The 14,683-nt window shown below is 30.1% G+C and overlaps 1 protein-coding gene across 1 annotated transcript; it reads right to left on the bottom strand.

The window, feature by feature from the left end:
- Window positions 1-9,248: 9,248 nt before the first annotated feature.
- LOC123663447 (SWI/SNF-related matrix-associated actin-dependent regulator of chromatin subfamily B member 1-A) lies at window positions 9,249-14,057 on the bottom strand. The gene is made up of 7 exons (XM_045598130.1): window positions 13,863-14,057; window positions 13,150-13,340; window positions 12,431-12,593; window positions 11,810-11,957; window positions 11,053-11,264; window positions 9,875-10,051; window positions 9,249-9,395 (listed from the first exon to the last, which is right to left on the bottom strand). The coding sequence occupies exons 1-7, from the start codon at window positions 13,941-13,943 to the stop codon at window positions 9,249-9,251; spliced, it is 1,119 nt and encodes a 372-aa protein (XP_045454086.1). The 5' UTR covers window positions 13,944-14,057.
- Window positions 14,058-14,683: the final 626 nt, after the last annotated feature.

The following is a 14,683-nucleotide window of genomic DNA, read 5'->3' as shown; positions in this document are numbered from 1 at the left end:
ACCACGCTTGACTTGGAGAGTGAGCTGGTGAATGCGTGACGAGAGCGTTACGAAAAAACGAAAACGATTTTTCTTTATTGGTGCTTCGTTCCTAATGGTGTCAGCGTGATGATATATAGCCTATAGCCTTCCCCGATAAATAGGCTATCTAACACTGAAAGAATTTTTCAAATCAGACCGGTAGCTCCTGAGATTAGCGCGTTCAAACAAACAAACTCTTTAGCTTTATAATGTTAGTATAGATTAGGAGAATAAAACATATCGACCAGGTCGCCTATTAAAATGTGGCCGCTAGTATTTTTTGATAATTGATTTTTGTTAAAAAAAATTCGTTCACTCGTTTTTTTAAATAAAGTATCGTCTACATCAAGGCAATATATCTATATAAAGATAAAATTCTTTGGCAAATAATTGGCGTGAGTCAATCTTAAAAGATAGATTTTTCGCGGACATTTTTTTTTAGATCATTTAAAGAGGAATAATTCTTTCATACATATTTTTGGGTAACTTGAACCGTTTACGCAGCGCACGCAACGGAAGCCTTCAAATATAAATAATTTTCGCCGTTTTCTGAAACATTTTTCACTGATTCTTCGCTTCAATTGGTGGTGTTATATAGCCTTTAGGCTATATAACATCACGCTTTTATTTTTTCTATTTCATGCTATTATTATAGTTTCGATAAATAGACTATCCAACACAAAAACAATTTTTCAAGTGGAACCAGTAGTTCCTGAGATTAGCGCGTTAAAACAAACAAACAAACAAACTTTTCAGCTTTATAATATTAGTTTAGATTAAATACTTGTCATGAATAACGTATTTTTTGTATAAGAATTATATCAAGAATAATATCATGTTTATTAAAACACCTTCGCCAATAATGCAATATTTTAGAACAAATTTGGTTAGTATAAAAAAGGTTATAGTGAGCCAACCTTTAAAGATAGACATATGCTGTCGCGGACTTTTTTTTAGAGCTTTTAAAGGTAAACAATTCTGTCATACATAATTTTTGCAAAACTTTAACCGTTTCCGCAGCGCACGCAGCAGAAGCTCTCAAAAGGAAAAAAGAACCCCCGATTTTGAAACATTCTTCATTGATGCTCCGCTCCTATTCCGTCCGGGTTAGCGTGATGATATATAGCCTATAACCTTCCTCAACAAATGAGCTATCTAATACTAAAATAATTTTTCGAATCGGACCAGTAGTTTCTGAGATTAGCGTGTTCAAACAAACAAACAAACTCTTCAGCTTTATAATATTAGTATAGATTTATCCATTTCCTCTCAAATAATAACGTGATCAAAAATAAAATGCAAATTATTATTATTTTCTCGAAGATATAAAAAAATATCTGCACCTGAAATTAATCCAAGCCCTACCACACCAAACTCTCTTTGGTCCAATATTTTTAACAAGTCATGGGGTGCTCTACTAATCGCAGTTACAGATAAAATAATGGAAACCTGAGATACTGTTACTATATGTTGATCGGTTCATAACTGACGAGTATAGGAGAACATAAGAAATACATAACGACGAAATAACTTTTTTTAAAGTTTGGTACCCTATATAAATGCATAAGAAAAATTTTGACCAAGCTTCTTGCATCAATGCATAGTACATTTATCGATAGAAAATAACAGCTTGGCGACAAAACGACTAGCTCGTTGGCGCAGTATGTAGTGGCCCATCTTTCTGCTCCGCGGGTTGCGGGTTCGACTTCCACCTGAGTCTGGGTGTAATATTTATATATTTATATCAGCTGGCTGTTCCCTATAATACAAGCATTAAGTTGCTTTCCATAGGAACAGACGACGATGTGTGAATATTATATTTAAAAAAAAAGGATAAGCGGTTAGGCCAATCCAGTTCCTATGGAACCAGCTGCCACCTACGGTATTTCCGAACCAATACGACCTAGGGACCTTCAAAAGAGGAGCATATTCCTTTTTGAAAGGCCGGCAACGTGCCTGCTAATACTTTGATGTAGCGGGTGTCTGTACATGTTGTTTTTTACTTACCATCAGGTGAGCAAAATGTCAGTTTGCCCCCTCTTCTATAAAAAAAAATCGGTGCGCAGTGCAGTGTAAGTCAAAGACACAAAATAAGGAGAAGCATTAAAATAAACAAAACTTTTTATTGCATATGAATATTTATTTAAAAAAAAAGCTTCCATGAACAGTATATAAGTATGAAGTTACATTCACTAAGAATTTTAACAAAAATATAAATTCAGATCGATACCAATTCATGAAAAATTTAAACAAAATAATGTACTGAAGATTTTAAATTAAAAATTTATTTGCAAAGAACCAAAATATGCGAGGCTTAATTTTAGACACTTAGAAATCATTTTTGCGCGCGCCATTGTATTAACGTCAAATACGTATGAATACAGATTAAATATGTGTGTGTGTGAGACTGGAAGTACAGTCTAGGACTTTTAGTTTGATACAAATAAAAGCCTTATACGTGTTTTGTTATATAATCAATAAATATTACTGTCATGCATCCAACTTAAAAGTTGGTCTGGAAGAAACTGCTTTTTCACGGATAAGACTCCTTATGTAAAAAAAAATTTAGTTTCTTAGAGGTAAATATAATAATAAAGTATGAATGGTCAAAAAAAGAATATTACTATTACTTTTACGTCAAAGCTACATTTAAAAATTGAATGCACACGTTCTCAACGCTCTCTATGCTGTGTGGTTGCGGCATTAAAGAATATAACCACTTCCTCTCTTCCCGTGGGTGTCGTAAGAGGCGACTCTAAGGGACAACACAGTTCCACTACCACCTTGGAACTTAAAAAGCTTTGAAATACACAGGCCGAAGACGGGCAGCAGCATCTTCGGTGCGACAAATCTAGCCCTGCGGTCACTAACTCACCTGCCCAGCGTGGTGACTATGGGCAAAACACATGAGTTCACGCCGTATTTGGCGCGAACTTGTGGAGGCCTATGTCCAGCAGTGGACTTGCGATAGGCTGATATGATAAAGATGATGATGATGATGATGGTTCTCAACTCAATTATCTCACTGAGTTTTGGAGTTTACATAAAACTGGATTTTTTTTTCTACAAAAAAATATTGTGTTGTGCTAATCCTCTTTACTTATATTATTTAATCAAATCCGTAATCAAAATATGTTAATGATGAAGATAATTATTGTAATACCTTAAAATTTCTAAATAAAACAGTCTACAAGACAATTTTATGACCCATCAGATTGAATGAAGAGAAACAACATTAAATTTTAAAATTCAATCTGGACGTGTTTTGGTTTTTAGTACAAGTTAAGGTCGAAATTGAAAGAATGGCAACTGTTCTTGAAGATCTTTTTAACTTTCCATTATCAATTAATGAATGATGAATACGTTTGTAATATACGAAATTCAAACGCTACGTACTTAATTCTAACTATAGACACTAATGACAATATATAAAACTAAATTATTGTTTTAATACTAAAAAAGGGATTCTAATTATTATTATTTTTTTTTTTTCAGAAAATATAGGAATGTCACATTATGATTTTATTAAAAATTATATGTCTTTAATATCTCAAAGTATTGATACTTTAATTTAAATGGGACTTCAACTATTCCTCTTCATTATCATCTGTTCCCGATATTTCAGCGACGTTACAGACGCCATAGTCACGCCTCAGTCATCGTTAAATTAAAGCATTTTTATAATGTATTCATATCATCTAAGTTTTGAAACACTAATAAAGACAAATGAAAAAGGATAAACATTAATAGGCTACCTAACGTTTTATATTCACAAGCTTATAGCGGAATCGCAGAAGCATCAGAAGTGGTTTGTTGTCTTCATTGGGTTGCATGATCAAAACAATTTTCGAACTTAAGTTTATGTACTTGAAATCAATAAACTTTGGTTTTATTTATACAGTCAGGAAAATATATAGTAGATAATTTCTTTGTATTTAATTTTTATTTAAGAATCGTTCTTAAAACATTTGTAATTTCAAGTTATAGTAGATTACAAAAGTCTTTAAAAACATTATATTTAATAGATATTATCAAAATCAGATGGAAATAGCTTAACAAGTTTTTTTATTACGATTTATAATTTATTTAGTCATAAGCGTTTTAACTACGCAGGACTAATTGTATACAGTTTAGTTTGCGCGACATTAATCAACATCAAATAGCTACATGCAGTTGAATATTTTGGTGCTTGAATTCACTTATTCTCAACAGGATCCTTACAAAATTACTGTTTAACGACACAAGATATACAGTAAGCTTATTTTTAGAACTAGTACATACAAAATTATATGCAAATTCAAATTAAAAAAAAAAAATGGTTTAATCCCTATCTCATAGAAACACAAACTACAAACCCTAATTACTGCATAGCATTTTTATGAGCCAATAATTTATGCCGACATATTTGCTTTCCATTTGCTGTAATGTAAAACTTTTTTTGTAATGGCAAGCTTTAATTATTTCCTTTTTTGTCTTATAAATGTTATAAATTGTTTGGATATCCTGTCGCTGGTTTGTTGCTTTGGGTGATTAAATCTTTTTCCTTCTTTTTTCAGGTGTATTTTGGAAGAGCGCCTCATCTGCCCGGATCAGTCGATTGACAGCGCGGCTCAACGATACATCTGCCACCAAACAAACTCGTCATAATTTGTTTCTATTTTCATATATAGCAACACATTCAATATATCATTTGACATAGTCTATATTTAAAATTAGAATTTTTTATTACGTTACACGGTTGTTTATATAAAAATAATGTAATAAAATTATATAATATAATTTATGTTTAACCCAATAAACAATAAAAGATCAATTCATTTAATTACTAATACTTAATTCATATTTTAATATTTCTAACATGCAAATAGAGCTACAAACTTTGACATGCGTTACAATGACACCATATAAAATAAGTGTTGCTATATAAAAAAAATTAAGTGGTAAGCAGATTGTATCAACTTAATCACCCAATGCTTTAAAAATAATTTAATTAAATTGGAATAAAAATGAAACGAATAATTTTGAAAAGATTCCTTTAATGTGAAAAAAGTTTAACAGTCCACTTACTTTTAAAACACGATTACTACAAAATTCTACACAATAAGATAAACCCGAATACGAGTATTAATTTAAGTATAATTTATTGAGCGTTTTAAAACACCATCGTTTCCATAAAAACACCATTCCATTTGTACTTTGAATAATTGCATTATTGGACATTATTTTGACTTTAACAAACTTTTTATATAAGGTATAATAGAAACGCATTAAATTAAACCACATGTACTACATACCATTTCTATAGTTTTAGATGTCTATGTTGTGCCTTAACTACCGCTTCTGTTTGTTTATTATTAGTATCTTTAGAAATGGTATGTATTATGTGGTTTTATTTAATCCCTTTCATTTTTATCCAGTTTTGTATAAGATTATTCGAATGTAAGTTTACTATTTGTATGAACACTTATAAGCTCCTTTCAAAGAATGTATAAATATACACTATTTTTGTTATTTTGTTCATGGTATAAACATAACATTCGAAAATACAATAACATTCTTTGTAAAAGTCAATGCGGTGTTATCATTAAAACGATGATACTTGACGTATTTTTGTACAGAATTAAAAATAAAATACTTGAGTTAGTTGTACTTAAAATGGTATATAATACCTAGTTTATGATTTTACATGCAGTTAGATAAATAAAATAGTTTATACATGCCCGATGGATATTGTTGCGAACTCTGATGTCATAAATTAAATTAAATTTTTACATATATTTTAAAAATTATTTGAATTTAATTTGCACATATTTATATACAAAATTTCATTTAGTTTTTTATTTAATTTAAAATATTCTATTTGGGTATTAATTTTATCAGTTTTGTGATATTAAAAAAAAAATAGATGACTACTGATAATGCTACATCAGAATTGGCAACATTATTAACTATTGTGACTAATTAAAATATAGATATTTAATACATGTTCTAAATTTTTTTATTGTGTGGAAGAGATAAATATATCATTGTATATATTTTGACTAGCCCGCATTATATATATTTTATTGTCCCGCGGGTTACGGGGTTCGATCCCCTCCCCCCCTGAGTCTGGGTGGTATATTTGTATTTATATATTTATTATTTCTGTATATATATTTAAAAAAAAAAACCGAATTAACTAGAACAGTCGGCTGTTAACTATAATAACACAAGCATTAAGTTGCTTAGATTTTTCTTTACATACGAACAGTGAGGGTATGTTATATTTATTTATTTATGGTGAATAATGTTTTTAAAATATTTGAGTTTCAATTTTTACATTATATATATTCTTTTAAAACGAAATAAAATCCTTACTAAGTTACCGACATCATCGAGCATGAAGAAGTCCTTATAAAATAAAAATAAACTAAAACAATTAACTTCCTAAATTATTTTAAATTAATGACATAAATTATTATTGTGAGCTAATAAATAGAATTGAAATTATTATATAAATAATATACTAAAAGCATAATATTACACCTTGTTTAATTATAAACAAGCCTAATAGCGTAAGTTTCGTTCATCGAAAGTCACGCAAAATCATTGGAAAAATATTGATAAAACTATGTAAAAAGATTTTTTTACGAAATTATTTAGAGATAGATAAATAAATTAATTATACAATGATAATATCATTTTAAAATTATAATTATTTAGATTTATTTACAAATTATAACAATTATCAATTAACAATTATCAATGTTTCCAAAAATAATTTCAGCAGAAAAGCAAAAATTATTAATAATAGACTGAAATTATGCATTTAAAATCGACACAAGAAAAATAACTTAATAGTTATTTATGAAAAAAATATTTATCTATTCAAATTCAGTACACTAACGGCCAGTTTCAAAAACCTACCAGTCTATAATTTTGCTTACTAGAGAGAGTACTTTGACTAATTAATCCATGCAAATTGTGTCAGACGTCTATCGCTTGTAAGTTAAAGCAAGAGATAAGTAGATTGAGACAATGCCCTTAGAAACTGCATATGCCTAATACTTTTTTTGTATGCTTTATTTTTATTTTCCTTTTTTTTAATACTGCTGAAAAATAAATATTTTTCCTATTTCATTTTGTGATGATACATAACAAATGAGATTTTCCATTTCAATAGGATTTTATGCTTAGGAGTCTAATTGACGATTGTTATTAAATATTTCAATGATGATGCAATTAAGTACTTAACAATTATTAAACTTTAACATTATCATATAAATATGGAATTAAAATTAATTATATAAATTTATTTTTCTATATTTTTTTTCTATCGAACCATTAAATTTAAAACCATTGTTTAAAGTGTTCTCAGTAATTTTTTTTTCGATTAATTACTAATTTACATACTAGCATTGATTTACAAATTAAGTATTTTTTACTTGACTTTCGGGTGGAATTTAAGAGAAAACAAACTTTAAACCTTTACATAATTAGTAAAGATAATAATCATCATTTCATCTAGAGATCTTCATTTTTAATCATTTAAACTAAAAAAGAAGTAAAACGAATTTTACACACTGTGTAAATTGGTGCTGCCTGCACTTGACAAAATATATATAAATTCGTAAATAGACTAACTTATTTATATTAGAATAATACTTATATATATTAAGAAAATGTCTAAAAGCTAGATAAATTAATAAAATATTATATATGTAATAAATAAATAAAATATAAATTAAATATTTAATATATGTAATAAATAAATTAATTGTATCAATTTTACCATAAAATAACTGCCTTAATAACTGCGGTATACATCATAGAGTTTAATAGAAAACTAAAGATAAAAAAGGTAAAGTTTTTTTTTTTTTTTTTTGTTAAATAACATACTATAAAATTAATAGCTGCAAATAAAGAATGGAAACAAGTGGGAAAAGATTTTGCTCATGGATAGTAGACTACACTAAAAAAAAATTAAGTACAGCTGCACTGATTAGCACTGATTATTGTCAATTGTATCTCACTGATTCGATTGTCAATGGTACATAGACAATTCTATTCATTTACAATATCACGTTTTGTGATAGGGTAGCATTGTGTACAAAATAAACTACAAAAAAAAAAAAGTTTATATATCAAAAATAGACAAGTGTTAAGTTTTGAAATATAATTGAGTGCACTGGTCAGTGTATTTGACGTCACGATCAGTTGTTGATTCATTTTTAATGGCTTGAGTAATGGTGAGTAGTTAAGTAATAATATGAAACTTGTTTAAAATACAAATTAAGGGCTATCTATATCTCTATCCACGGAATCTACTCATATTTGACTTATGTTAGTTAGTTTTTTTTTCTTTTTTTTTTTTAATTTGTAAAACATATTTTTCTTAAGTTCTTTAGTTAAAAAAAGCCCATAAATGTTTTCGCAGATTAGTCAATCATAATGATAAAAATAATAAAATGTTTGCAACATTTAAAAACAATCATAGTTAAATAATGCTTTAATTTGCACTGACCAGTACTCATTCCTAAAACGTACCAAAAATAAAATTTACTGTAGACAATATTGCCAACATAAACATTACATACATATTATTATGTAAATAAAAGCTCTATATAGTCTATACTAACATTATAAAAGCAAAAGTTGTTTGGTCCGATTTTGTTTTATTCTTTATTAGAATTTGTGTTTCGGAGTTAGCTGCAGACTATATCAGGAAGTTATTTCCAAAAACGGGTAATTCCAAGTTAAAATTCTATAAACTAAAGTGTTCATAAGGTTCGAATGACTATTGGAACCAATAGATACTTTACAAACGAATTATGAGTCCAATTATAATGTATATTCCAGAAATATAAACATTAAGTCTGTCCATGTAAAAAAAAAACTGATTTTCTTTAAAATCTATTTTTCAGATGATTCTACTGTCTATTGGAACCCATCGATTCGTCAAACCAAGTCCAATATAATGTATCCAATAGGTATAATTTAAAGTTTTATTGCCTTTGACACATATAATAACTAACGAATTTTCTTTTAAGTCTTGTCTTAGGTGGAATTTTGAAGAAAAATAAAACTGACTGGCAATTCCTATGGGAGTCCAATTATAAAAGAAGAAGAATTTTGAAAAATAGATTAGTTTGAAAAAGATTAAGATTAGTTAAAAAATTACCTCCTGATATACGCTACAACACTAAGAAATGAGCAAATGAAACCGTGTTTCTCATCTAGTTACATATTTACCAACCGGGTGTCGTGTTTGCGAGACGCCTCATACGCCTCGTGTTCCTGTCTTGATCCCGGATTTTCTTTTCCATTTCAGCATTGGTAAGGGTTTCTAGATACGGAGCCCATTGTTCCGCAGCAGACGGCTGGCGATATGGTGTCTGAAAAAATAAACAAAAACCTCAAAACCAAACAACCGCGACGGACGTAGACGTGTCACATTACAGCACTGGTTTATGGCTATTGTACTGACGGTCGCAAGTTCGATCCCAGTACATGGCATACATTTGTATTGGCCATAAAGATGTCGTGTCGTGATCTGGGCGGTTGTGCTTGTGTCTTGTGTTTTTTCCGGACCCTGACACAGGAGTTAATCCTAATGAAGCATATTATTATTACTATTAATGTGATTTAATATATGTGACAAATTAAACAACGAAAAACATTATATAGTTGCAAATAATTTTATTTAAATTTAAATATTTTTTATTAAGGGAAATTATTGCCAACCCGCAATGGAGCAGCGTGGTGGATTAAGCTCTGACCCTTCTCCTACATGGGGAAAGAGGCCTACGCACAACAGTGATATGTTACAGGCTGAATTAATCAATCAATTAATTTCGATTTCGATTATATTTACCTCAACAACAGGCAATGGTGCTTCACTAAACGCATAAGTCCGTTGATGCCAGCCAAGTTGACCTCGAACACTGTATGCAATACCCGTTACAAATTCACCACCGAGACCCAATTCTGCACAAAGTTTCATCGCAAATTGTTCTGGATTATTCTCTTTCTCCGACATGTCCCACTCAACCTGAAATTATATACGATTAAATAAAATTTATTCCCATAAAGAATTAAAAAATTTACTTACATCAGAAATTTAACAAAATTAACAATTAGTATTTTATACATAAAGTATTACTGCGAGTCTATACGATTCAAAACAATGTTAGTATAAATCTGACACAGCGTAAACAGCTATCGAATGCGCGTATACGTGAAGCAAAAACTTTGTACCACTTTATACGAAAATTGCGCGGACGGAGAAGTATGAAATTTTGCATACTTATAGTTTATATAGAGAAGGAGTGCAGAATGTTTTTTTTTTAATTATGTATAAAAATACATTAAATCAATAAAAAAAAACATTACGCACATTAACATGTATTTTACACACACACGCATATATACTCTTTTGTTTATTATTATAGAAGTATAATAATGTTCAAACTTATAATTTAATTATAGTCGAATTTCGACCACTGGGCGACAACTAGTATCACTTCAGCCTAATACAGTCCACTGCTGAACATAGGCCTCCACAAGTTCACGAAAAAATGGCGTGAACTCATGTGTTTTGCCCAAGTCACCACGCTGGGCAGACGGGTCAGTGACCGCAGGGCTGGCTTTGTCACACTGAAGATGCTGCTGCCCATCTTCAGTCTGTGTATTTTACAGCCAGCAGTTGGATGGTTATCTAATAATATTATAATATTTGATACAATATTACCATACAAGTATATTCCAATATAATAAATAGAAAAGTAATAAAATAATTTTATAAATATAATGTATGTTACAGGTTACGCATATAAAACCTTATACTTACGAAACTGGAACAACGAGAACTTTACAATCTATACTAATATTATTAAACTGAAGACTTTGTTTCTTTAATTAAATGCGCTAATTTCAGAATCTATTGGCTGATCCTAAACTAATGCTTCATTTGATTGATTTTTGACATATAATTGAAAAATAGTACGCACCTTGTGTACAAAAGATGTGCAACATACGGTCACAAAAATTTACCTGATCGACAAGTGAAGTGTTTCCCACATGTATATTTAACTTAATAATGACCCTTTGGTCAGTTTGCTCTTCTAGTATAGCTGGTGGTTCACTTGGGAATGCTTCGATTTGTTGACGGATAGACGTCGCTATCGCTGGGATGAAAGTACTCGTGTTCAATTCTAAATCATCACAGAGTACCTCTGCAAACTGCTCTGGTGTTATTATTGACTCTGTTGATAAAATAAAAAAGTTTTTATCATACAAAAAAAAAAAACGGCGAATCGATTATGGATACCTATACCATTTATTTTTTTACTTAATTTTCCAAGCTAAATTAATATTAAAAATAAATAAACAAGTTTATCAAAGCAATAAACAAATTAATCTAACTAAATTTTACCATATTATCTGTAAATAGCCGTAATGCATATTTTATGAATTTATCAAGAGTATATCAACAGAGAGAGTATATCAACGGGATTATTTAATTACTCAACAAAACTCAACAAAAAAAATAATGCAAAAAAAAACCTAAAAGGAAAAGGAAATGTGACATGAAGTGCAACTTCGTTTCTTTCTTTTTTTACTTTCTTTCTTGATATTTATAAAATTTTTCAGTGTTGATAAAATGCCACTCACAGCGGAGATGAACTAGCTTTGAACTTAATATTTGGTAAGGGGTCGCTGAAAGTCAGACAACGGGGAGAGTCTAAAATGATAAAATTTGACTGCTTATGAAAGGGAAGTAGTAATAAAAATAAACATATAACAATACCATTCTTATTCCAAGTGAATGTGTCCCTCAGCTTCTGACCCTCAATCTCCATATCCAATCTTATCGGTACCAGAATTTGTTTCTGCGAAGCATTCTCTAGCATCGCCGTCATGTCGGTATCATCAAAACAGAGGGGGAAGGTTCGTACCTGTACAATAAGCATAATTAATTTTTACAGAATACATTTATCTATTTTTGATTATGTTCTTTTCTGTCTGACATAGGATAAATAATACCTGTTTTTATGTTAGCTACTTTAAAACTTATTTTTGAAAGTGAAGAAATCAACTAGATATAGATGTGTGACTATAGTATTGGCACGTTTTATAAGTAATTATTTAGATAACTTTAACACTAGTTAAGTTCTAGAGGTACAATAAAACAAACAAGTTTTGTGAATTTATTACTTTTTTTTATACATGAGATAAACAGGACTGCTTGATCTTTAGTTTTCCTGTCTGCTTTATATTCTTAAACCTTTTTTACAATACATATTTACAAAAGTTATAGTGTTTATATACCTTAAAAGTAGCAAGGAATTTTTTTTTTAAATCAGACCATGCATCCAAATATTAACAGATTAGTCAAATACTTTTTTCGTATTTAACAATATCAACATACCTTCTTATTATGAACTCTAGTCCTACTGATAGGGGTTGCCTGTGGCACAGCATCCAAGTGTGACGAATTTGGCATGACCGGGAGCCAAGATGGATTGTGGGGCTTCTTACTCTTACTCTCTCGGGGTGTAGCCATTTCTTGACTAACTGATACTGCTTTGTATCTGTTTTAAATTTTTTTATAATTAAAATAACTTTCTATGTAAAATAACCAACGCACAAAATACAATTATAATATTTATAATCATTAAATCATCACAGCAGCCTTTCGCAGTCCACTACTGGACATAGGCCTCCACAAGTTCACGCCAAAAATGGCGTGAACTCATGTATTTTGCCCAGAGTCACCAGGCTGGGCATGCATTTTGGTGTTTTTTTTTTCAGCTTTTCTCATGATTTTCATTATCCTAACAACAAGAAAAGATATGAAAATACACACAGAAAAACTTTCATAGCCCGTACACTCATGTAGATTTTAATAAGAAATGGCAGCAACTACTACTGGTCCAGCTTTCTGCTCAGGATATGGGTTTGGTTCCCACCATATTCTAGTCACAATATATACATTTCTTCATATATGTATTATTTATGTGTATGGTTATTGAAAAAAAAAATAAGTCACTATATCAGCCAGTTGTGACCTACAACTTAAGCATTAAGTTGCTTATTTCAGGAACATATGACCTTATGTATGTTATAGATATTTATTTATTTACTTACTTTTCATCATTCCCTTCAATTATGTCTTCAACTTCAGAAGCCTTCAGCAACGACACTGAACTTGATAGAACATGAGGTCCTAATCCATTATCCACTAATCTTTTCCGTTCTTCATTTGTTAAGGTCCTCCTGGCCATGCCAGGATACTTCTTGTAGAGCGACCCGCGGAATAACCGCAGGTAATTGCCGACCTACAAAAATAGGCATAAACATAACATACATACTAAATAGTAGCTTTGCCATTTCAAACGATACAAAATTCTATATAGTCTATAGCCTTCTTCGGTAAATAGACTATCGAACGCAAAAATAATTTTTCGATTCGTACCAGAAGTTCCTGAGATTATTGCGTTCAACAAACAATCATACAAATTCTTCAGCTTTATAATACTAGTAGTATATTCTTAGCTAGCAGAGACATATGGGAATGATTACAATTAACAAAAATTAATTTTAGCCATCTCTTGCTCTTGCTGTGATTAGTCGTAGCATTATTTTTATAGCATACTTATACATTTTGATACCCTACGGCCTACACCATCTTTGGATAGTACCTAGCATTCTAATGATGAGAGAAATGTCAAGATCGTTATATAGTTTTAAGTTCTATGCATAACAAACCAACAGAAAGAAGAATATTAATTACCTACCATTCATTACAAATCAAAATATAAGGCAATCTAAAGTAGAATTGAGAAAATATTTGTAATTACCTCTGATCCGACACAATAAAATTCGCCGCCTTCCTCGATTTGAAAACTAATCGGCTTATCGCCGTAGGTTCTTAGAGCCATTTTGAAGTATTTTAACTTTTACAGCAACGAAAAATTCACTATTTTTAACAAATTTAATATATAAGCAACCTAAAACTAAAACTTATCGACACAAGCTTAACATAAATAAATTGAGACCACAGACTATTAATGATATTCGGTAAGTCCTAGAGTCCTAAGTCTATGGAATTAGTAAATGAAACACTATCACTCATTCATTCATACGATTTTTTTTTTTTCAATCTTAGCAAAAGAGCACAGGTGTTAATTTTATCACGAAGGTTAGATAAACATGAAATAGATGATTCATAACTCTTCAACTTTAATTAAAATATAATAAACTTTGACAGCGGGAGGTAGAATAGGCCTAATAGGATCTGTATCTCTTCAATTAATAAGCTGAATCTTTAAGTTTATATTATATTGGCATACGAATAGAAATATCTAATATATAAAGTAGGTAAGTAATATAAAATGAATGATAAAAAAAATTTATGAATCAAAAAACGAGTGTGCCACACGACTGAAGTAAAACTTCGTAAAAACGTAGCTCTCTCTCTCTCTCTTTCTATCTTCACTGACTTATATCTCCTTTTCAACTTCCGTTCGTCTCGCTCAATCATACTTTTTTAAACGCTCTCAAGTCTCATGACATATTTACCAGCTTACTCCCCAAGTCCAGTGTGCGTGAAAATTTTTTACTTTAAAAACTTTTTACTATCAGAGTATCAAATACTGTCATCCGTCAATTTGCGTCAAAT

Source organism: Melitaea cinxia, chromosome 20, assembly GCF_905220565.1.
Source record: "Melitaea cinxia chromosome 20, ilMelCinx1.1, whole genome shotgun sequence".
NCBI lineage: Eukaryota > Metazoa > Arthropoda > Insecta > Lepidoptera > Nymphalidae > Melitaea > Melitaea cinxia.
Note: the sequence above shows the minus strand (reverse complement) of the source record. Positions and strands in the feature narration are given on the sequence as shown.

What these genes read in the sequence shown, in the direction of transcription:
- LOC123663447 (XM_045598130.1), bottom strand. Translation starts at nt 13,943, where the DNA reads ATGGCTCTAAGAACCTACGGCGATAAGCCGATTAGTTTTCAAATCGAG. An exon ending in CTAGAGTTCATAATAAGAAG is followed by an intron (nt 11,958 to 12,430) that starts GTATGTTGATAT and finishes CTTATTGTACAG; the next exon opens with GTACGAACCTTCCCCCTCTG. An exon ending in CACCATTGCCTGTTGTTGAG is followed by an intron (nt 9,396 to 9,874) that starts GTAAATATAATC and finishes TTATTTTTTCAG; the next exon opens with ACACCATATCGCCAGCCGTC.